Source organism: Raphanus sativus, chromosome 9 (assembly GCF_000801105.2).
Source record: "Raphanus sativus cultivar WK10039 chromosome 9, ASM80110v3, whole genome shotgun sequence".
Taxonomy (NCBI): Eukaryota; Viridiplantae; Streptophyta; class Magnoliopsida; order Brassicales; family Brassicaceae; genus Raphanus; species Raphanus sativus.
Genome location: NC_079519.1, coordinates 32,776,602 through 32,801,167, shown reverse-complemented (window position 1 = coordinate 32,801,167; position 24,566 = coordinate 32,776,602). Strand labels below are relative to the sequence as shown.

At 32.8% G+C, this 24,566-nt stretch overlaps 4 protein-coding genes, 2 non-coding genes and 1 pseudogene across 6 annotated transcripts; 6 read left to right on the top strand and 1 right to left on the bottom strand.

Annotated features, from left to right (window-relative positions):
* The first annotated feature begins 7,127 nt into the window (after positions 1–7,127).
* LOC108826875 (NAC domain-containing protein 35) lies at positions 7,128–9,918 on the top strand. The gene is made up of 3 exons (XM_018600221.2): positions 7,128–7,632; positions 8,064–8,332; positions 9,134–9,918. The coding sequence occupies exons 1-3, from the start codon at positions 7,344–7,346 to the stop codon at positions 9,818–9,820; spliced, it is 1,245 nt and encodes a 414-aa protein (XP_018455723.1). The 5' UTR covers positions 7,128–7,343; the 3' UTR covers positions 9,821–9,918.
* A 2,055-nt stretch (positions 9,919–11,973) lies between these two features.
* Positions 11,974–13,968, top strand: LOC108823428 (PHD finger protein ALFIN-LIKE 6). The gene is made up of 5 exons (XM_018596626.2): positions 11,974–12,232; positions 12,390–12,422; positions 12,937–13,165; positions 13,261–13,399; positions 13,470–13,968. The coding sequence occupies exons 1-5, from the start codon at positions 12,136–12,138 to the stop codon at positions 13,713–13,715; spliced, it is 744 nt and encodes a 247-aa protein (XP_018452128.1). The 5' UTR covers positions 11,974–12,135; the 3' UTR covers positions 13,716–13,968.
* A 2,158-nt stretch (positions 13,969–16,126) lies between these two features.
* On the top strand, positions 16,127–17,338 carry LOC130499492 (uncharacterized). Its single transcript, XM_056993601.1, has one exon. The coding sequence runs from the start codon at positions 16,228–16,230 to the stop codon at positions 16,555–16,557; it is 330 nt and encodes a 109-aa protein (XP_056849581.1). The 5' UTR covers positions 16,127–16,227; the 3' UTR covers positions 16,558–17,338.
* Positions 17,339–18,605, top strand: LOC108824229 (uncharacterized). Its single transcript, XM_018597604.2, has 2 exons — positions 17,339–17,940; positions 18,149–18,605. The coding sequence occupies exons 1-2, from the start codon at positions 17,375–17,377 to the stop codon at positions 18,564–18,566; spliced, it is 984 nt and encodes a 327-aa protein (XP_018453106.1). The 5' UTR covers positions 17,339–17,374; the 3' UTR covers positions 18,567–18,605.
* A 292-nt stretch (positions 18,606–18,897) lies between these two features.
* Positions 18,898–19,092, bottom strand: LOC130500525 (U2 spliceosomal RNA). The gene has a single exon (XR_008939146.1). It is a non-coding gene; the product is annotated as a U2 spliceosomal RNA (small nuclear RNA).
* A 1,152-nt stretch (positions 19,093–20,244) lies between these two features.
* Positions 20,245–20,317, top strand: TRNAA-AGC (transfer RNA alanine (anticodon AGC)). Its single transcript has one exon. It is a non-coding gene; the product is annotated as a tRNA-Ala (tRNA).
* Positions 20,318–23,179: 2,862 nt separating this feature from the next.
* LOC108825316 (MLP-like protein 165) lies at positions 23,180–24,412 on the top strand (annotated as a pseudogene).
* Positions 24,413–24,566: the final 154 nt, after the last annotated feature.

The following is a 24,566-nucleotide window of genomic DNA, read 5'->3' as shown; positions in this document are numbered from 1 at the left end:
GGCCTTTAGTTACATCTCCCACGTGCACCACACGGAGCCAGTGATCCTCTCGTGTCTCGGTCGAGCCTTGTAAGAGCTGTAGCAAAACGGCGCAGCTTGCCTTTAGGCTCGGTTGCAACGAATCTTTCTCTCGTGCTTTTTTTTTTACATTCCACCTTTTTCTCATTTAGTAGGTTTCGTAAATATTCAATTTAACTGAGAGTCTGAGACCATGAAAAATCATACATTTCTCTAAATAGTAAATAGGTCTACTTGTGTTTGATATGAATGTGGCGTCATATATGGGACACTTCATACAGAAGTACAAGTAAAAACTATTATAGTTACATTTATTTAATACTCCCTCTGTTTTTTAAAGATGTATGTTTTAGGAATTTTTTTTGTTTCAAAAAGATGTATTTTTCATATTTTCAATGTAATTTTTGTCAACTAATTATGAATAATTGTGAATCTCAAAAACATTAATTGCATTTCTTGAAATTTTATTGGTTTAGAAATATAGGAAATATAAAATAACAAAAAACTATGCACTAATAAGTAAATTTTAATATGTTTTATTAAAAAGTGTGAAAATCTCAAAACATGTATTATTTAAAAACAGAGGGAGTAACTTAATATTTACTCATTTTTTTAACTGCAACTATGTAAATGAGTTGTTTTTGGAACAACTTTTTTTTTCACTGTAATTTACTTATATTGAAACATGAAAAGATACAAAGCCGACGGAATATCTAAAATTCCTCGGAGGATTTGGCCGGCGGAAACACACTTCCCCGGAGACTAAGCCCTACATTCAGGGAACCTTGAAACAACATAAACAATCAAACTTAACTACATCTCAAAACAGAGCATCACAAAAGCATCAAATGTTAACACCTAGAAGCAAAATGACACTTCTCCATCCAAGTCGAGGAAGAGCATAACAGTGACCTCCCATTAGAATAAGCATAACCAAATAGCACAGAGAACCTTATGTTTCAGAACCGGCGAGAGCGCACGACCAACAGAACTAAGCTCAATCAAACCGGAGCCGGCAAGGTCAACAAGACCACTACCAGAAGTCACCATACCTGAAGCAAAGCTTGAAAGAGACCACGATCAAGTCCCAAAGGACAAAGCAGGGAGCGCCACGATCCACACCCGGACCAACCCAAAGCGAGAGAACGCCATAAGGAAGAGATCGAAACCGGAGTAGATAATACGACGAGTAAGGAGAAAAGAAACCGCTTCAAAGGAAGAGAACAAGCGAGACCACGGAACGCTCCATCTCCACTCGTCCCCGGAGCAGAAAGTTAAGCCGGAAAACAGAGGTCCCAACCACCAGAGAGGAAGACCACAAAAGCCAGTACTCTATTAACGTCGAAAACACCAAGCTTGGCCACCGGAGAATATAAACCCCACGCGCCTCAAGCACCCATTATCATTCACCTACCTACACGACCACAGCTAATAAATAAGAGTAGGAGGACCAAGGAGGCTCCTCCGTGGCTTTCCTCCCCCGGATCTGGACCACCATTAAAGGATCGAGACGAAACACAAGATCTCACACACGACCCGCCGATGCTAAACGGACTACACCGAAAACGAGAGATGAGACCAAAAGACAAAAAACAACTAAGAGGCACAACCCCGAGGCTCGAAAGCCATCGGACGTTGACCGGACTCAAACGCAGCGCTAGGGTTCTTGAACAGAGAAGGAGGCGCTTTTTGGACTGGAAATTAAGTATCTACCCAAAAAATACTAAGACAATAGTATTAGAGGATAGTGAAAGACAATCTTACTATAGACAATACTGGAACAACTAAAAAATACTAAGACAATAGTATTAGAGGATAGTGAAAGAGGCTATGAATGTATGAATGGTTTGAAAGTGAAAATACTGTAGGTTTATATTACTAACTTGTTAACGTTAATCTTACTATAGTTTGTGGCCAGTGTATATATTTTATTTTTCAATAACCCATACCTTTATCAAAATTTTAAGAACATTCCATCTATCGTTCTCAAATCAAACATTTGTAAATTTAATATAATAACTATATATTTCCTCTGCCCCATGCAAAATACTACTCAAGTCAGACTATAAAAATATATAAAAGGATCACTTAAGAATATACGTTGATTAATCCTTTTTACATTTTTATCATTTTGACATATTGAAGAAAAATACATATAGATCAAAACAATATACCTAGCTTGATTATCCAGTTTTCATTTGCGTCCATTATTTCCAATACTCGTTGACCTTCAGAAGACGATAAAAAGATCCGTGAGAGATTTAGAACATAGAATAACACCGACAAAAATGAAACTGTCCTTTAGAACTCGTTGACTTTCTATTAACAAACTTCCATAAAACACGTGCAATGGATGTACCAGAGATGTGACGATAAACAGAGAATAATAGATCCAAAAAGAACATGAAATATATTACTGAAGTAATTTAGTTCCAAACATACAGAAATAAGGAGAGCGTAGTTATTCTGGTGATAATAAACTAAGTCAACGGAAGAAACAGACGATAGAGATTCACGAGATGTCCCCATTCTCATTTATTTATTTATTTTGTCATACAAGAGCCATTTCTTTCTCTCACTACAGTTGGCCCGACTTCTCCGACGACAATGTCCTACAAGATTGTTCATGTATTGTTTGATAACCAAGTTTTTTATCAGTGTATTGATTCCTTTGAATACCACCCAACGAGGAGGGCGTTTGTTTATTGTTTTAATGTTATTAACATTAGAAGGGATTCACACAAATGCTTGAGCACATATATTCGTTATATGTCTTACCAAAAAAAAAGATTTATATATAGTCGTTATATGAAATATCGTGTTCTATCAAAAAATGTTTTTATATTGAAAAACATATTAGCGATAAATTGACGACGGTCGACGGCCCATGTCATATTCATGCATTAAGCACTGTCCCTACCATTGAAAATTTAAAAGTTCGAATTTGTAATTTTATGTAAAAGAAGACGAATGATTCTACCATAAACTTGTGGCTGCATTATGCCATTATTGGCGGGCGGTCCATACAACACACAGACACAAGATGGACATAAAACTAAACACCAGTCTTATTATTCCATTTAACTCGGCCCGTTCTTCAATTATCATCCTAATATGATTTATGGTCATTTCATTGTGGGTTTTTTTGAACTGTTTTAATAATTTATAATCATTTTAAAAAATTCAAAACATAATATATATTTAATTTTTATATAACTAAACACCAGTCTTACTATTCTATTTAATTTTTATAAATTTTTATTATATGTTTAATATGATTGTTTAATTTATTTCAATAATTTATTAGAATTTTGAAAAATGATACACGAATTATTATCAAATTTTATTATTTAAAATCATTAATTATCATATATATTTTAATTACATTAGATAATCTCATTTATTTTATATAATAAAACAAGGAATAGTTTTTCTAAATTACTAATTAATTTTATGGTTATTTTAATGAGAAGTATAATGTATGCTTAGATGGACTAACATGTTTCTCTTAACATATTTCTTTTAAGAAATTTAAAATTTATTCTATTGATAACATATGACACAAGTCAAAAGTTGTAATACTTCTTGACTAGTACTCTCTCCGTCTCATTTTAAGTGGTATTTTAGAATTTTTATTTTGTTCCATTTTAAGTGATGTTCTCACTAATCTAGGTAGAATTTAATATGATTTGAATTTTATGACCAATTATAAAATACTGTACTTTTTTGTTATTGGTTTAATTAGTTTTATTTAACGTATTTTTATGTTACCAAGATAAACTACATAAGAATATTGTGTTTTCTTAATCTATGTGTAATAACCTAAAACATCACTAAAAATGGGATGGAGGGAGTATATAATAGATTTGATTTTCCGCCTATCATTTTCTAGCAACTTGTGAATCTCTTATCATCAATCATGTTCAGTGCCTCAGTATTTCATAGGCCGGCTCATCGTGGCATAGTATCCATCATGATATAAGATGTTGAATCATATTTATTATCTTTCTTGAAATACAGAATTTATATTTTGCACATTTTATCTGATGTACATGTATGTGACTGCTCATCACCCATATAGAAGGTCCGAGGGATATTAAATTTAGATCTGGATAGCGAGAATAAAAAGTAAGAAATGCAAAAATATATGAAAGTGAAATATATAGATTTTAATACACAAAAATACAAACAATTGAGTAGATGTAAAAAGAGCCAAGAAAAAGAATTGACAAACGCCACGAAATACCTGTGGCTCCCTTATTTCCCAATATATTACGTGAATATATGAACGATAGGATACTGACATTAAGCCGAACCTAAGTTTAACAGCTAAAAAATGTGACAAGAAAATCTAAATTTGTATACCCTAGATCCAAAGTAAAACATAAGATCAGCTGCAATGGAGGATTTTAGAGCAGAATCTTTAACAAAATGATACTAATACATGTGGTGAGGCCTATGTTTTATTAAGGATTGTGTCTATAAAATCTTTAATTAAGGATTGATTGTTACTGAATTTTTACATTGCTCATGGGTCCCACGATACGTGGTGATCCGTGATTGGTTTCGTTTTTTTCAATAAAATAAACAAAAGAATAATAATAAAAAAATTCTAAAAAATTATCTATGATTCCGAACCACATGAAACGCCATTGCAGCTGTTTTAATAATGGTTTTATTCAAACGGTCAGTATTATAACTTCTAGATTTCGTCCTTGACATATACCATATAAAAGTTTATATATATTATTACATCCATTTTCGTTTCAAAATAGTAATAATTTGGTTTTTTTATTCTTATTATTTAGACCTTAGAAAAACTTAAATCTCACAAATCTCAAAAAAAAAAATATTAAAAAAAGCCAAACCTTTGAACCTCACCCCCGCGAGTTTCTTCCCATTGAACATGTATCACACTATTTCGTGGGTCCCACGACACGTGGCGGCCCGCGGTTGGTCGATTATTAATCGAAAAAAATTAGTAAAAACAAAAATAATAATAATTTTTTTTTGGTGAATCTCTCTATGAAGTTCACTGATAGAAATGTTCTAATGGTAGGCTCGTTGATGTTTTAGGGCATTTTGTTGTTGAAAATTTACCCAAATTTCTTTAAATTAATATTTTAAATAAATATGTTGGACACAAATTAAATCAAACATCCCTGTAAAAACGTGATGTCAAAATTCTAATATATTATTAAAATGTATCCCCTCATCTGATATCAACCATAACTATATAAATGCCGGTGAACATTTTAAAAACAGTAGGAAGAAAAAGAATAAAAAAGAAAAAAATTATAGAAATGAGTGAGAATGATCGTTGTTTTAAAATTTGGCTAAGAATAATTTTATTATTTTCAACGAAAAAAGAATGATAAAAAATGAAAAAAAAATTCTTGTAAAATGGTATAATTGAATGTTCTTTTTCTAAGTTCAATAAGTTTTGGTATGCACGTACATAAATTTATACCATTTTAATGAATTTGTTGTGATACCATGCGTTCACGGATTTCTTTTGAGTTTTAAGCAAGGAATAATATAGAGCAAGGTTTCAAATTCAAACCCCACTCTTGTCTCGTCGAAGCCCCACTACCACCACTCTAAGCTACCTTTCATTCAGTTTTCCATGTTAGAAACATTGAGACTGTTGGCCAAAAAAAAACTTGGAGAATTTTGTTTTGCTTTCATATTTGTAAAAATAATAATTTATAACGAAGATATGGTGGGCCAAAAATATAATTGAAAATAAACGAAAAACAATAATAAAGAACGTTTGCGAAGCAAATGAAAAACGCGTAGATACATGTACTACGGATGGTGACATACGGCCTCACTGGTGTAACCATAGTCGATGCGAATGCGGTAGTAGGCATTTGCGGTTGTGGATACAGATGGTTACAATTTTAAGCCTTTTAAAAAGATCTTTCTGTAACTGACTGCAACCACAAACAATACATAAAATCAATTTTTGATTTTAAAAAATTCGGATTAAAACACTTTTTGTAGTATTTTCTGGGATTGTTTCAAAAAAATACCAATCCCAAAAATTACGTTTACAAATGGTAGTAGAGAAACCAGTGAGCAACTCAGCATTCATCTATATTATTAAAAAAATGCCAAAATAAACTACCTTTTAATTTTTCATATCCTACATCTAACTTTAACTTAAAAACGAGTGTTAATGTATATTTATAAGAATTTTCTATTTTGAATTATGTAAATGCAAGTATAAATGTATATTTATAGGGATTTTCTATTTTGATTTATTCTTTCAACTAGCTTTGGTAACAATACAATTGATTTCCACATCTATCATATCTAATAACAATCAATTCAAAACAATTAATTAAATAATTAATGTGTTTGAATACATGTTTGTAAAAATTTTTCATCTCAAATTATTTTTCTACCGTTAACTTTCTCATAAAATAATTAAATAATTAGCTTAAGTTTTGGGCCTTAACCAATTTAAGATGACCAAATTGTTATGTATCTTGACACAAACTTAAACCTATAATTAATTTTTAATTATTTAAATTTAATCGATACATTCATTTTAAAAAAAATCTTAATCCAAATGTTTATATGTTACAAATATTATAGAAGTTGAATAATTATGTTTTCCTTATAAATGTTATAACTAATTTATCAATTTCGTATATACCATACTAACTCAATTCTCTATTTCTTCATATTTTTATTCAAAAAAATGTTTCCTATATATCTTATACATAAGTCTCTTTAATCTTTATATATACATGTTGGATTTGTGTATTTGATACCTTGTATGGGGTGAAACAATAGATTGTTAACACACACACAAAAACATTTAATGTATTATGTTTATATTTTACAAATGCATCATTTAGTAAAAAAAAAAAAGACATACGTAAACAGAGCTAGACTTTTACGTGCATGTGCGTGGACGATCAATTACACATCAGTATACCAAGACTTGTTAAACTATTAGTGTTTAACAGGAAAAAACTATTAGATATTTGTTTTATGTAACAGAAGAACAAATATGGAGAAAAGAAAGGTCCAAAGGCACGGCTAATCATACAAAACCATGGACACCCTGTCCTCAATTTGCTGACAAGTCTTCGTCTCTCTCTCGTTTGGTCACAACTCATAGAAACGACAACGTTTCATTCCTATATATCTTCCTTGCTTCTCCTCCTCTTATCTCTACTCAACACCACTCAGTTCATCTCTCTTTTTCTCTTCCATTGTTTTACTACAAAAACCAACAAACCCTTAATCTTGTTTTCATCTTTATCTCAATCCACATGCATACACATATACACATATAGTCTCTTTTACATATGGCAATGGTATCCTCCACAACAAGCACTATCACCATGAGTAACCAAGTCAACAACGACAGTGAAAAATGTATAGAAGAAGATGGTTATAGACACGAGAATCATGCCCAAAATGATGATGAAGCTGATGATCATGATCATGAAAAAATCATGCCTGGATTCCGGTTCCACCCCACCGAAGAAGAACTCATAGAGTTTTACCTTCGCCGTAAAGTGGAAGGCAAACGCTTCAATGTAGAACTCATCACATTCCTCGATCTTTATCGCTATGATCCTTGGGAACTTCCGGGTAAATATATATTATTCCACGTGTATTACCTTCTCATACTATTTGGAAATCTAATTATATAAACACAAGATCTACATATATACAAATACTAAGATCTATATATACTGCTAATTTCTCTCTCTCTCTCTCTCTCTCTCTCTCTCTCTCTCTCTCTCTCTCTCTCTCTCTCTCTCTCTCTATTTCTTTTCTTAAACCTATATAAACTTCTTGCAGATTATATCTATGCCGATCTCAGATCTTTTTAATATATTTTTTTTTTGCTAAAAACTTTTTCATTATCTTTCAACTTTCTTTTCTTTACTTCTTTGTATGATATGGTTTATTATCTTTTGACTGATAATAACATTTTTAGCTGAAAAAACTTTATTCGATATACCTATACGTGTGTGAGTTTGTATTATATTTTGATTATAGATATGTACTATGTGCAGTGATGGCGGCAATAGGAGAGAAAGAGTGGTACTTCTATGTGCCAAGAGATCGGAAGTATAGAAATGGAGATAGACCAAACCGAGTTACGACTTCAGGATATTGGAAAGCCACCGGAGCTGATCGGACGATCAGATCAGAGAGCGCTCGGCCTATCGGGTTAAAGAAAACCCTAGTCTTTTACTCCGGTAAAGCCCCTAAAGGCACTCGTACCAGTTGGATTATGAATGAGTATCGTCTCCCTCACCATGAAACCGAGAAATATCAAAAGGTATAGAATTCATCAACTCTTTATAGTTTATTATATATATACGCAAAGAGAACCCTAGGTAGGTTTGATTACAAATTGAAATCAATACCCTAGGTATTTGAATTTATTTCTTGTTTAAAGTAAATCTACTTGTTTTTAGTGTTGAAACTGATTACATAAGATCCAAAATGCTTGTGAAAGAAATAGTTACACGTAAGGCAGCGTTTGCGCTTAAATTCTGAGTATGTCCATGCCATACGCATGAACTCTTTAAATTACTAGACATGGCCCATATGCATAGTAAAAGGCATTGATAAGATAGCTACATACATATATATACACACATACAAGTATCACATTCAACATTCACATATATATACCTTAATTTTTACAGTGGCCAAAGTTGGCGTTTTACAATTCCTCACGTTGTTCCTGCTCTTTCTCACATTCATGATCTCTATTCTATATAACTTGCTCGAAACTTTTTTAAATATTTATGGCGAACTCATAAATAGTTATTTTTCCGTTATGCGGCCTTGTAAGTTGTCACTATTTGAATCCATTTAGACTGTGTATGATTTAGTTCTTATTATAGATAGCTAAAACACCACCCTTGTCACAAGTTGACAAAATCTAAATATTTGTTTAACACATCAAGTTATATTGTACTATAAATCAGACGACTAAAAATATAAAAAATGTATAAATCAACTAATCTTAAATCCTAAACTTGGAAAATTTTGATCGATTTAATATAGTATGTAGTTATGTACGTCAAATTATATATCTCAATATTCCTGATCAATGTTCACATGTTTATAGGCTGAAATATCATTGTGCCGAGTGTACAAAAGGCCAGGAGTAGAAGACCATTCATCCTTACCACGCTCTCTATCCACAAGACATCATAACCATACCTCATCATCATCCCTCTTGGCCTTAAGACAACAACAACAACAACACCATTCATCCTCCTCCAATCATTTAGACAACAACAATCTTGAGAAGCTCTCAACCGAATATTCCGGCGACGGTAGCACCATAACCACCATAAACAGAAATTCTGACGTCAATCAAACCATTTATAATCCACTAACCACCACCATACCTTTAGCCAATCAAAACATTTATCATCCACTGCCTTATGGTGCAAGCAACACACCAATGATCTCTACAAGTAATAAAGAAGATGATGAAACCGCAATTGTTGATGATCTTCAAAGGCTCGTCAACTACCAAATATCTGATGGAGGTAGTAACATCAATCACCAATACTATCAAGTCGCTCAACAGTTTCATAATCAACAACAACTAAACGCAAACGCGTTGCAATTGGTTGCGGCGGCAACTACAGCGGCGCTGGCGCCTCAAACGCAGGCGGCGTTAGCGATGAGCATGGTCCCTGCAGGGACGACTCCAAACACTGCTTTGTGGGATCTGTGGAATCCACTACTACCAGATGGAAACAGAGATCACTATACTAACGCTCTTTTCGAGGAATTTAATTAGATCTTGAATACTATCAATTGCATAATAATTTTGCTTCGTAATATATATACTCATGATTTATTTCAAACAAGGTATTATAGCTAGACTATGATTGATTATTGAAATTTATATAATGGAACTGATTTTCGAGTATGTATCCTGTTTGTGAGCAATTTATGTATCAAGTGAAGTTTGAATTTTTTTTCTAATCCAATGGTATATCAATAAGCGACTATGGTACCAATCCAGTTTCAGACCGTTTTAAACCGAACGGAAGTTCATATTTATCCAAAAACTTAACCAAACAAAAAAAGCAAACCTATGCATTTTTAATAAAAGAAACAAATCACAGCAACAAGAGAAGACTAATTAAAAAAAAAATCTAATTATGTTTCAACAAATTGAATAGTAATTCGGTGTCATTAGATTTTTGGAAATCACAACTAAAACAAAAAGAGTGATATTACATTTCTGTCTTTCATTTGTCAATTATTTAAATTCATTTGGAATTGTCGTTCACACTAGCTAGATCCAAGCTGTTAAACATGATCAGTGCGACTTATAGATTAACAATCTACTAACTCTGGATAATCAACAACAGATGACAAAAATACATAACGCTGGGTCTATGTAACTATAAGACTTATAGGGTTTGACAAAATAAAAACCTAGTAAGTGCAATGTAATTAGACCATACGTTTTAAATAACAACTATGTTTAACTTTTCCACACAATTGGGATATTAGCTTCGGTCGAATTTTTTTATTAAATGTATATTTATATAAAATATAACATGTATTTTTGTTGAGTTAAGTAATAAGTACCCTTGTTCAGTCATGTGTATTTTAATTTTGATTTTCTTAATAACAATGATTTTGTTCTAATATAATAGGTATGTGTTTTGGAAGTATCTAGTTAGATATTTTTGTTTTTTTCCAATTAGAGCATTTTCAACCCACTTCTATAATATTATTTAGAGTTAAAATTACCCCAATTCATCTCTATTTTTATAAAGATTACTATTTTTCTTTTATTTATAGAAAAAGAAATAGCATTTTCAATATTTAACTATATAGAAATTATCTTATAAATCAATACAATAGAACAAATTTCATGTCAATTATAATGTTCTTCTATTTTACAAGAAAAAAATAGCAAAAACATTGGATATGGCGTCTCTAGACTTATATATGCGTATGACCAATCTTTGATAGTGTCATATTAAAACATACACAGGAAGCCCAATACTATGACTTATGACAACTCCAAAGACCCTATCATCTTTATAAATGTGTATAATGATAGGACAAGAGAACTAACTTTGAAAATGATCATTTCGTGCAGTTCTCTTCTCTCCATGTATATGCACGATATCAATCTAATGTCTTTAAGCTTAGTGATCGCCTCAATAATAGACTTCCATTTATTTAGTTATTCTTTCACTTGAATAAAGTTCGTTATGAGCTATATATTATTATCTATATACTATTTTGTTTAGTATATCTCAAATTCTCAGTAAAGATCTATAGCGTGACAATCTCTTATCTAGTGTTATATACATCCTACCAAATAAGTGCAAAATAAAACTTATTTTCCTACAATTAGTTACTCCTCAAAGTAGAGGAACATGGTTAAAAACTAAAAAAATTTCATAATTATTTTTGTGTATTTCATCGTATCATTCACCTCATTCAACATTATCCCTCTGATCCATGACCCACCTGCATCTTCTTCTTTTTTTTTTTGAACAATACCCATTTGCATCTAAAACTTCAAATCTCGTTACATCCAGATTCCTGAAAAGCCCATTAATGTTTATTGGCCCATATATATAACCCCTTCCGAATCCATCATAAGTTGGGGTGTAAAAAATTTAAATACTTAAATGAAAACTTTTTAATATTTAGTAACTTTAATATATATTATTACCTGGTTAAAAATAAATAAATATAAATAAATACACGATAAAAAATTATTTAAAATGTGACTTGTTACGTATGGGTCCACAAACTTTTAGTTTAGTCTCAAAATCATCATAATCATTAACTAATACTCCATAAATCATTTAACAAATACACTTGTTGTCTTGTCTTTGTTATTATATACCATAAATATGACGTCAGGAAAAAAACACTGTCGTATCGTATCATAAGCCCCAAAACTGTCTTTGATCTATTCGTTTCCTTTTATTTTAAAGTCGTTTTTATTAGGGTTCCTTCGTTCGTTCCTAGATTTTGATTTTAACCGGAAATATAAAGTCACTTTCCTCCGGCGATTGTGAGGCTATCCTAAATTAAATCCTCTGTCGGGGAGGTTTGATTGGAAAAAAAGAAGAAATGGAGGTAATCACTCATCCAACACCTCGAACTGTCGAAGAGGTCTTTACTGACTTCAGAGGTCGTCGAGCTGGTCTTATCAAGGCTCTCACTACCGGTCAGTTTCTCTCTCTCTGTCCGATTCTGGTTTTCTCCGACAAGTCCGTACCGGCAAATCAGAAGGATAATTGCATATTTAACTAAAGAAAAAGATCCAATTTTTGTTTGTGAGATTTGAGAGGTTTTTTAATTGGGTTTTGTTGTTGTTGATGCAGATATGGTGAAGTTTTACCAAACGTGCGATCCTGGTCAGTTGTTTTCTTCTTCCTTTTAGTATTTATTTGATTAATATTTAGTCTTTTGCTTGGGCTTCTGATTTTATTCAGACAATGTTTCGTTTCTGGTCTGTTCTAGTTTATGTTGTTAGTTTACGGAGATTTTTTATGTTATACAGTACCAAGCTCTTGTTCCATTAATTTGTCCACTGATTAATGGTTTCTACATTTTTTTTATGGTAATAGAGTTTCAGTTTCATTACAGTGTGGAGCTAGTAGTCTCTCATAGTGACAGTGTTCCCAGTTTGAGTAAATGTTTTCAAGAAGTTTTATCTTTTTTTTTTCTTTTTTGGGTAAAAGTTTAGTTCTTTCCTGTTTTACAAAAAAAAAAAAAGTTTAGTTCTTTCCTAGTGACAGACTGTTTTAATTTTTTTCTTCTTATAGTTGAAGATTTATCATTAGATTATCTTCTTCCTCGGATTTTCTAATTATCTGATAATTAAGAATAAATGTTGACCTCTGTGTGGTTTTGTTGTTGTTTATACAGAGAAAGAGAACTTGTGCCTCTATGGACTTCCTAACGAGACATGGGAGGTGAATCTTCCCGTCGAGGAAGTTCCTCCCGAGCTTCCTGAGCCTGCTCTTGGCATCAACTTCGCTAGAGACGGGATGCAAGAAAAGGACTGGGTGTCTCTGGTCGCTGTTCACAGTGATTCCTGGCTGCTCTCTGTCGCGTTCTACTTTGGTGCTCGTTTTGGGTTTGGTAAAAATGAGAGGTAAGTTTTCCTCCTCCTGTCTTTTGGTTGTTTTGAATGAAAGAACTTTATTAGTAATCCCTTTGCCTCTAAGCTTATGGCGATGAATTGAACAGGAAGAAGCTCTTCCAGATGATAAACGAGCTCCCAACCATTTTCGAGATTGTGACAGGCAATGCAAAGCAATCCAAGGATCTATCTGCCAACAACAACAACAACAACAACAGTAGCAAAAGCAAATCCAACGGCTTGAAGGTATGCTCTGACTCTTCATCTTTGTGATTCTTCTCAAACAGTCTCACTAATATGAATCTCTTACAAAAAGGTTCCAAAGATGTCATCTCCACCGCCGAAAGAAGAAGACGAGAGTGAGGACGAGGACGAAGACGACGAACAAGGTGCGGTCTGTGGCGCTTGTGGAGACAGTGACGGTACAGACGAGTTCTGGATCTGCTGCGACGCGTGTGAGAAATGGTTCCATGGGAAATGTGTGAAGATAACACCTGCAAAAGCGGAACACATCAAGCATTACAAATGCCCAACCTGCAGTAACAAGAGAGCCAGGCCTTGATGATGCCTAAGTGAACAAAAGGTAAAAGAGTTAGGAGGAAGCTGTTGAAAGAAGGAGGAGAAGCTCCCAGTTTATTGAACGAAAAGGCCAAAGATAAATGGGGTTTTAGAAGATGTAAGAAGGTTAAAAAAAACACGTTTGCTTGCTTAGTCTTTGTTTATGGATTCAGACTATTTACTATTGATGTGATGTTTTTCTTTGGATGCTTTGTTGTTGTTGTTGTTAATGTCAATGCTACTACTGATTTGGCCTTGCTTAAGTCTGTTTAAAGTATCCTAGACTCCTGCTTAAATATGCTTAAGGTTGTTTTCCCAATAATTTTGCTATTCAGTTCAGTATACTTGCCGTGCGAGTATTAACCAACAGGATCTTGGACTGATTCTACGTGATAGAGCTAGGTTTGAGAAACATATTACAGACCAAACTGTTAGTTTAATCTTGGAATGGTAAATATTCCATCAGTGTTTTGGAATTTTCACACATAATAAAAATATATTAAATTTTGATAATAAATTCTTTTGAGATTGTTTTTCTTTTTATATATTTAGCCAATCAAAATTTATTAATACAATTAATATTTAAAGTTTATAATTTACTATTGTTATCTAATAAAATATATATTAGAAATGTAAAAATATATATTTGATTTAAAAAAAAAACATAAATCATTTTTAAATGGAAGAAATACTATTTACACTGGATAGTTATGGGTAGTTATAAATGAAATGTTTAATTTGACTTGGATTTGGGAAATCGTTGTTAGTCAGACTTTAAAATTATTATTGTAACTAATAAATATGAAATTTTAGTATATTATCTATCTTAATCAACTTTTAATATTTATGTTTTGGGAAAAGGTATGTTTTAGATCAATATATGACCAATTGGCTTACTTTTCCTAAAATACACATTGGGCGATTAGAATTTGTAGTCGGTTTAAACTTTAGAATTTAAGTTTTGTAGATTTGGTGACTGTGTTCGTAGATTTTATGACATTAGATTTATTTCAAAAAAGTTTTTAAAACACTGAATAAATAAGTAGAAAATTGATTAGTAAAACCAATCTATTATGTATTGAGAAATTCTTGGGTTCACCCCTAGAATGAACCTTTAGGTTCATCCAACCAATAGGATTTCGTTATTTCATATTCAGTATCTTTTAAAAAAGTAAACAAAATATTGTCAAATTATATTAATTTTTTAAAAATAAAAAATAAAAATTAATATTAATTGCAAACAAAAATACATTTTAGAAAAATATATTTTTAATACCGTCAGCCAAACACTAAATCCTAAACCTTAAATCCTAAATCCTAAATCCTAAATCATTGGATAAACCCTAAACCCTTAGTAAATCTAAAATGGTTGGATAAATTCTAAATCCTACGGTTTAAGATTTATCCAAAGGTTTATGATTTATCAAAGGGTTTAGAATTTAGGGTTTAGGGTTTAGTATTTTGCTAATTGTGTTAAAAATATTTTTTTTTAAATCCAAAGATTTAGGATTTATCCAAGGGTTTACCATGAATTTAAGGTTTATGATTTAGGGTTTAGTCTTTTACTGACGGTATTTTAAATATAAACTTTTTTTTACGACTACTATTATTTTATATTTATTTTTTTATTTTAAAAACATAATAAAATTTTGACAATATTTTGTTTCCTTTTTTAAAAGATATATATTAAATATGAAATAACGAAATTATATTGATTGGGTGAACCTAAAGGTTCACTCTAGGGGTGAACCAAGTATTTCTCGTATTTATTATATTAAAAGAGAAGTTATAACTTTGATTCATGTGTGATTTTTTAAAAAATGGATTAGTTAACAAACACATATTTGAATACTTAATAAATAATTCATATTGATGTAATTTAGATAAACCGTCGTAAATTAAGATGGTTTGGTATAAATAATATATGTCAGAGTATACCACTGAAACAACTTATTAAAAAAAACCGCAAAATTATTATGTTAAACACACTTCATATATATTATAATATATATCAGTTCAAAATTAAAAATAAAATATTTATATAAAATAAATGAAAACAAACATCCGTATCCATATGGTTGTGTGGATCGAAATCTAGTATATTCTTATAAAAAAATATTTGTGTTGTAGATTTTTTTCTAAATATTGTCTTATAGTTAAATTGGGTGTGAAAAAAGATAAAACGGTGCTCACAACACCTGCCAATCTTCCTCATTATTAAGGTGATATTTGTTACTTTTTGGGTTAATATGATTTGGCTTGCTGTCCTACAGATAATATTTAACTAATATAGTTTAATTTCAATTTTCTTTTTTTTTTCTTGTCCACATTCAATTGGTACAAGTGTTGCAGTGTATATCCTCTCTTTTTGCATGTTATATGCTTCCTTTTATATGCTCTTCTTTTTTGCAACGTTCGACGCATCCTATATGCTTCTTTATTTGGGTCACAAGTTCACAACAATATAAATAAGCAAACTAGGCTAAACATTTTCAATTCCATCACAACACAAAAAGATGATCAAGATCATGAGGCTCTTTGCAACAGTAGTGGTAGTTACAATGCTTCTTGCATCTGGTCTTGCCCAAGCTAGGACCGAGCCTTTTCAAACTGACTCTAATCTAATCCATATACCACCACACTTCCCAACCGAACCAATTCCTCCTAACAAACCACACCAGGATGCAAAGATATCAGTGGAGCAGTTTCCGATCCCAGTTCCAGGAACTTGTCCTCCGGGCTTCCCTGGATGCCCACCAGCAAAGATATCAGTGGAGCAGTTCCCGATCCCAGTTCCAGGACCTTGTCCTCCGGGCTTCCCTGGATGCCCACCAGCAAGGTCTTAAAACTATACAAATGCATGAAAACATAAAAAACATGTGTTGTATTATTATGCTTTTCTATCATAAATTTATATATTATAATAAAATGTGTTTACTTTGATTTTAATTACAAGTGTTTAGATTTTACTTTGACCATGAATTAGAACTTTCTTGTATACCAAACAAAGTAAAACTGACAATTAATTACCAAGTCGAATCATAAACGAATTATCCAAACTAAAATTGAATCGAAATCTTTCTTCTATACTTACTGTTTGGTGCACTTTTTAGAAGTATCTAGCCTTACTTGAGCATACACACGGGAAAAAAAAAGACTAAGGAACTATTGTCTCTGGCCTTGATGTTTGTGTAAGATCCTTGAGTGACATAAACTGGATACATGAGGTATTCAGCAATAGAAACATCATATGTTACCTCTAGACCTTCTCTGTTTCAGATATATACACAAATAACAATAGGTTTTGTTTGATTTTAATTAAAATCTTCATCATTTTAAGGTTCACAACAAACCTTTCACAAGCTCGAAGCCTCTCTTCTACAGCTCAGGTTTGATCACCTATAAAGAGAAATCATACACAGAAGTCTGCGGCCACATACGCTACTTCTAATACTAAACTGCACGCTGTTTTAGCACCGTCTGGACGGGATACTTAATAATACGCAAACGCCGCACCGTTTCTTTTAAATGACCCTTATACTTACGAATGTTTATACATTTACCCCAGATAAATAGTTTTATTCAATAACACCCCAACCTCGATTAAACTCTAATTTTCAGTGAGCTCAGACGAAGAAGAAGCATCAGAGCTGAATTTCAGAAATGGCGATTTCTACATTACTCTCAACCTCTCCTTTCACACTATCTCCCTCATCTAGAAAAACCCATCTCCTCACTCCAATACCCACCACTAGGGCTCTCTCATCATCTCCCATCTCTCCAGGAGGATTGAATCGAAACAGTTTCATACAGAGTCAAAGTCCCAGTCTTTACTACTACCCATCACGCCGTAACTTCACCAGACGCCGCCGCTCTTCTTCTCCAGATGGGTTTCTCGGAACAACCAAAGAAGATGAAAATGACGACGAAAGCTTCCAGCTTGTTGGCGTAAACCCGTTAAAATTGGCGATATGCGTTGTGTTCTGGACCACTCTCTCTCTGCTCTGGTTTGCTAGGTCCGGCGATGCCAAAGCCGCCGCTGACTCCACCATCAAATCATCCTCCTTTGGTCTCAGAATCGCCGCCGCTCTCCGCCGGTTCGGTTGGCCTGACGAAGCTGTGGTCTTTGCTTTAGCCACGCTTCCGGTTATCGAGCTCCGTGGTGCTATACCTGTCGGTTATTGGATGCAGCTTAAACCGACGGTTCTCACTTTCTTCTCTGTTCTTGGGTTAGTCTCATAATAATGATATTGATAATAGATAAATGTGACACCTTTTATGTTGTTTAGTTCAATCTATAGCATATATTTAAAAGAAAGACGCAAGCTTTTGAGATTTGGAGTCATATTAATATATGTTACGTTCAATCTATATTCATATGATTTGATTATATGAGGAAAAAGATGTGAGATTGTTTTGTTTTTTTTTTATTTGCAGCAATATGGTTCCGGTTCCATTTATCGTTCTCTACCTCAAAAAGTTTGCGTCTTTCTTGGCGGGTAAGAGCAGAACAGGTTCGAAGTTACTCGAGATCTTGTTCAAAAGAGCTAAAGAGAAGGCTGGACCTGTGGAAGAGTTCCAGTGGTTAGGACTAATGCTCTTTGTAGCCGTTCCGTTCCCTGGAACCGGTGCTTGGACAGGAGCTATCATAGCATCGGTCCTAGACATGCCGTTCTGGTCTGCTGTTTCGTCTAATTTCTGCGGGGTTGTGTTGGCGGGACTGCTTGTGAACTTGCTGGTGAATCTTGGTCTGAGAGAAGCCTTTGTGGCTGGTGTTGCTCTCTTTTTTGTGTCTACGTTTATGTGGAGTGTATTGAGGAAGATTAGGAAGTCTGTAAGACCAACTTTGCCTTGAATTGTTTTTTTTTTTAAATGCCAAAGACTTCTTCACATATTGCTTCTTGTTTCCTCATGTTAATAATGTTGGATATTTTGGTAGCTTTATACCTTACTGATTGTGTATAACTGATATAATCATTCGGATGTAGCTTAGAGCCCTTAGCATGCAGATTATCTAAAATATATTAATGTATGTTTTCATCCGCAGACAACTTAGCTACACAGAGACAGAAAACCCTAACATTTGCTTTTAATATGTTAATCCGATATTAACAGGTTTCAAATTCTAAACGGTTTGTTCGTTTCAAACTTAATGTTTAGTGACTAAAATTTAAACTCAATTACTGGTGGGTTGAGCCAGCCAATGCAGTAGTGCAAGGCATAGGCGACTCACAAAAGTCCAGATAGCAAGCTATCTTGATGGGCTTTCACTCTAAAAAAATAGAGTTAATATCGTGTGGCCCGATGGACCACATATCAGATATTAAACTGATAAGAACAGATACTACACTTGATCTTAGCCAAAAGGCCGAGAAAGGTATGAATTCTTTGGTCCATCAAGCTTCTTTTATATACACTACCTTCGAGAGTGAACGGATTCATGGTTTAACGATGTGGGACAAATAACAAAACCTTTCTTCTTTAGCCTCGGCCAAGTTGGGCATAATTAATTAACTAATGGTTGGGTTACTTTACTTTATTCCAACAGTTGGACATTATTTATTAACTGCAATAAGCAAGAACAAATACATCGTTCAAAGAACATTGAATACACACAGTCTCTCTAGCCACCAGTTTCAAGGTCTTTCCATGGTAGTAAGCTAGAGATATTTCACATGAGCTATTGTATTAATTCATGCGAGCATTGAATACACACACACTCTTACGGAATTGAACAATGTTTACTGTTCAAGTATGAGCTAGATTTCACTGAAACTATGTGGATTTTTTTTTTGAGCAACTACTGAAACTATGTGGATATGTTTTACAATAGTTTTGATCAACTGTAGCTTGCATGAGAAGTAACATGTTCCAGATTTTGATCAATTTTCTTTTTGTTTGATGTCTGTGTGGTGTGTCTTGCTGTTGTTGTACCTGAAGATTCTTTTATTGGGAGGCCTCATATACCAATGTTAAACCTCTTTACTTGTATTTGGTTCAACGAAGCTAATCGGTTTACATCACGAGATCAGTTGAGTTTTGCATACACATACCTTAAACTTCAGAGACTCAATCCAGCTAGACCATTACCACTAAACATGTTCAAGGTCCGTAACATAGGAAAAAAAAACATATTAGAGATTGATCACTGGTTTCATTTCATGAGCACCGAGCACGTAAACAGCGTTTATTGTTATTAGCTGAGATCATCTCCTGCTTGAATGAGAAAGTGAAGATAGTTTTCTACATTCTAGGTACCATTATTTTGTCTACTATTAAACTCATTTGGCCTTTTTCTACTTGTAGTCTAGCTTCGAAGGAGATGAAACATGAAAGAGGGACCTAATGGCCATTGCGAATGAACCAAGACAGAGTCTTGGTGATATTAGGAACAACTCACTCCGGATATATAGTGCTTACGGTTAACAGGATGAGGATTTATTATTAAGAGTAACGTTAACTCAATCTATATAGCAAGCTTGGCAGTTGTTAGTGCGAGTAAAGTATGAAAGAATCAATATGTCAATAATAAAGGGGATGTAGCTCAGATGGTAGAGCGCTCGCTTAGCATGCGAGAGGTACGGGGATCGATACCCCGCATCTCCATTTTTTTCCATTTTCTTCCTGACATGGACTTGTGTAAAAGCCCACTCATAGCCCTTTTTGTTTTCTTTTCAGATTCTTAACAAGTCAATCAAGCACACACAGTAGCCCAATGTGCAGGTCATCAACACCCCTTATTCCTATCTTTAGACCCAAAGGAGAAGCCATGTTTTCATGTATCAACATGTTACCATGAGTGAGCTCCTGACCCCAACTCTAACAGCATCGATCAACTACTTATCCCACCAATAAAAATATTGATGTAATCACTCTTGTTTATATAATTCTTAGATGACAAAGACTCTTAGGAGTTATATATATATACATAGTAGATAAACATGAATATATAGATAATGTATATCCTTTCCGATACAAAGCGTTGGAGATTGACAGACATCTCTGACTCTCTGTTTCCAATACAAAGCGTTGGAGATTGACAGACATTTCTGACTCTCTGCCACTTTGCCACCTATCCAGTTCATGTTCTCTATCTGAAAAGTGGTAAGAGCACCATTAACCGGGGTGCTTACCCCGGGTGCTTAACAATTTTTTCAAAAACAAAAAAAAAAAATATGGAAAAGAGGAAGAAAGAGGAAGCATCAGTGCTTAAATAAGCACCACAAGCGCAGGTGCTTAGATACACGTGGCGTTAGACAATTTTTTTTTTAAACACTTTTTTTTCAAACACTCTTTTTTCTCAAACATTTTTTATCATCAAAATGACATCCAAATATGAAAATGGTTTAACTAACACCAATTATCTTTTGAAAATGACCAAAATGACAAAGATGAAAAAGAAAAAAACTTTCTTTTGTTTTTGTTCTTTTATTTTTATTTTTTGAAACACTGTTTTTATGACAAAAATGATATCCAAATATGAAAATGATCTAACTGACATCATTTTTTAAAAAAATAACGAAAATGACACCCAAAGATAAAAAAAGAAAAATCTATGTTTTTATTTTAGAATCTATCTTTAAATGTTTCTTTTCATGTTTTATTTAATAAATAAATTGCATTTTTCAAAAAAAAATATATTTTGATTTTTTTTTAAAAACCCCAAAATAAGAATCTCCCATTAGAGCACGAAAATGTTCGGGGTGCTTAGTGTTGCATTTTAAAGCACTTTTACAACTTAAAATTATTAAAAAAGGAATAAGCACCCCTATTTGGAATTTTGGGTTAATGATGCTTAAAATTATTAGCTGCCTCTTTTATGTGTGAAGGTCTTATGCCTCTTTTATGTTTTTTCCGTCTGGGCCTTGTCGCCACTTTTTACTTCATTTTTGTTCTTTGTTGACCATTTGGTCATTTTAATAAAACGAGATGACAAAAGAACTATATTAAAACCACAGTTAGAATATCTCAGTAAAAATTATATAAATTAATTAGCATTCGATAAACTAGTACATTTTAAAATAATAATTTTTTGATTCCAAATTACCAGTGTAAATATGTCATAATTCAATAAAATTATAAAATAACAATACTTTAGAAATTCTTAGATAAATGTATGATCCCACTAAATTATAAATTAGTAAATATCATATATAATTTTTATATAAATATACATAATTTTTTTATTGTTTACCTTTCTTTAAAATAAACATTAATTTAATTTTATTTAACAAAATATAAAAATGAATTTTTATGCTACAAATATAATCATCATACATAAAATATATCAATCTAATAAAATATTTAAAATATAAATTTATAAAATTTAACAAATATATATCATAAATGAAATATTCTTTTCAATTTTCTACACTATATATATTTTTAAAAATAGAAATTCAAGAAGAAATTTTCTTTAAATTGATAATTCTATAAATTAATAAATTTTTAAAGTCTAAAAATTATTAATCATAGAGCTTTTACTGTATTATTTAATATTACAATATATATCTCTAATCAATCACAATCTCTCCCCCCCCCCCTTCTGTTTGTTCTGATCTATTTTTTTTCTTTACCAATATGATCCAATCAAGTTATTATATCAGAAAAACATTCATATTATTCTGAATATTCCATATATTAAATATTTCAAACAGATATATATTTCTCTTAAAATATAGAAATTTCTATTAACAAGGATATTTTAATGTCATCCATAATTTTTTATTCTTATTCACACAGAATATTAAAAACTTTGTTTGTCACTAAACCCTAAATCTTTAAACTCTTAGATGCAGAAATATTCTAAGAGTTTAGAGTTTACTCAAGGATTTAGTGTTTAGCGTTTAGGGTTTAGATTTAGTATTTTGGGTTTATGATTTACAATCTAGGATTTTTTTTGAACGCCTGGATCGATTAATTATGCTATTACAACGATGAGAATATTACAAAGACGATTTTACAGCCGACAATTCTACCACCCTGTGAGAATACACGCCTGACTGCACCACTCTGAATCGTTCTATGAGATCCATGTTCGATGATACGCCATGCACCAAGCTGAAGATCTGATGTAATCTATTTCTCCATAATCTGCATAATTTGGTATTTTATGGGGTTTGAACCCCAGATCTCCGGGTGTAGAAGCAATTGAACCCTTAGTCAAACCATTGGACCAAGGAGACTTCCAGTACAATCTAGGATTTAGGGGCAGAGAATTGTAAACACCAATTTGACAAATAAAATGTTCAATATTCTGTGGGGATGATGAATAAAAAGCCATGGATGATTTTAGAAAAAACTAATCGACATCTTTTTCATCTCTTTTCTTTTCTTTCTTTTTTAATTCTTTTTTTAATAATTCTACATGGTACTTTAGTTGGAGATAAGACTTGATGAGAGTGTACCAGGGAGTGAACCCAAATTTTGTTCTTGAATATAGTTGTAAGAAGAAAGTAGTTGAAATATTCAAAGATGCGAGTCGTTGATCACATCCAAAATAAAATGCTACCACTCCTCACTACTATTCTTCATCTAATATCTCTATAAAAGCAGTAACGAACTCGATAGGGTAGTACTCATTCACATTGAATATCCATACCATTAAATAAGTGACCTTGAGAAACAAAGCAACGGGAGAAAGAATGGTAGAGGAGGAAGTTAAGGTAGACGTGGAGATCAAATCTCCGGCTAATAAGTTCCACAGGTTCATCGGAATATTACAACATATGCCCAAAGCAACTCGCTACGTTCAGGGATGTGATCTGGTCGTAGGGGACTGGGGCAAGGTTGGAAGCATAGTCTTGTCGAAACTACTTTCTGGTAAAGGCATCACTATATCCTTTGTTTTTTTTTTTTTTTTTTTCGTTCTTTTCTTCTTTGATGTGAATCCGAAGATCATTTTTGTTAAAAATGGTGGTGATTAGCACCCAAGACCCTGAGCTAGGAACAATAAAAAGGCCTTATTTTTCTCCTTCTTACAAAATATAAGAGCTTTAATTCTTGTTATGGGGTTATAAAATAACTTACGTTGTTATGAGTATGGAAGAATTCAAAACTATTTGGATCCTAGTAAGAAAAAAATAATAATATGTGAACCCTTTTTACTAGCTAATTTTTTTAATATATATAATGGGTTGGACCCTGAGCATATGCGCCTAAAGCCGGCTCTTGTGGTGAGATCATACGAGGACTTGGATATAGCAGGAACATAAGATTTCAAATGATTTTCTGTTTTGCTTGTTTCTTTAATTTCAATCCGAAGAAAACATGTTTTGGTTTAGATGGAGAGACAAGAGTGTCCAAAGATAGGATCGAGGCGGTGGATTTTGAGAAGAAAGTGATTCAGTGAAGAGTGTTAGAAGGACCTCTGAAGACACAATACAACAGCGTCTTGAAAACAATGAAAGTGAGCCCTAACCATGGAGGAGGACCAGGAAGTATGGTGAATTGGAACTTGAAATACGAGAGGATTAATGAGAAGGTTGCTCACCCTAAGAGGCTGCTCCAGTTCTTGGTCGGAGTGACTAAAGAAGTCGACGGATACCTCTTATCTGAGGAAAAGAGGCACTTCGGCCGTCTAAATAGTTAATGCTTGGCATACCAGATGTTTCTGTGGGGGAGTTATCGTTACGTAATGGAGGACTCCTCTTGTGTGTTTGTATTTTTTTTTGTTTGTTCAAAGTGTGTTTGTAAATTAAAAAAAAAAGTGTGTTTGTATTCTTTCTCAATAATGTGGCATATCTCGGATTTAATAAAGATTGTAGGATATGACTCGCGTCAAAACTCCGGTTATGTTTCTTTGATTTACAAAACCTATAGACAAAAGTATTACAGTTTTATTAGATTAGATGTT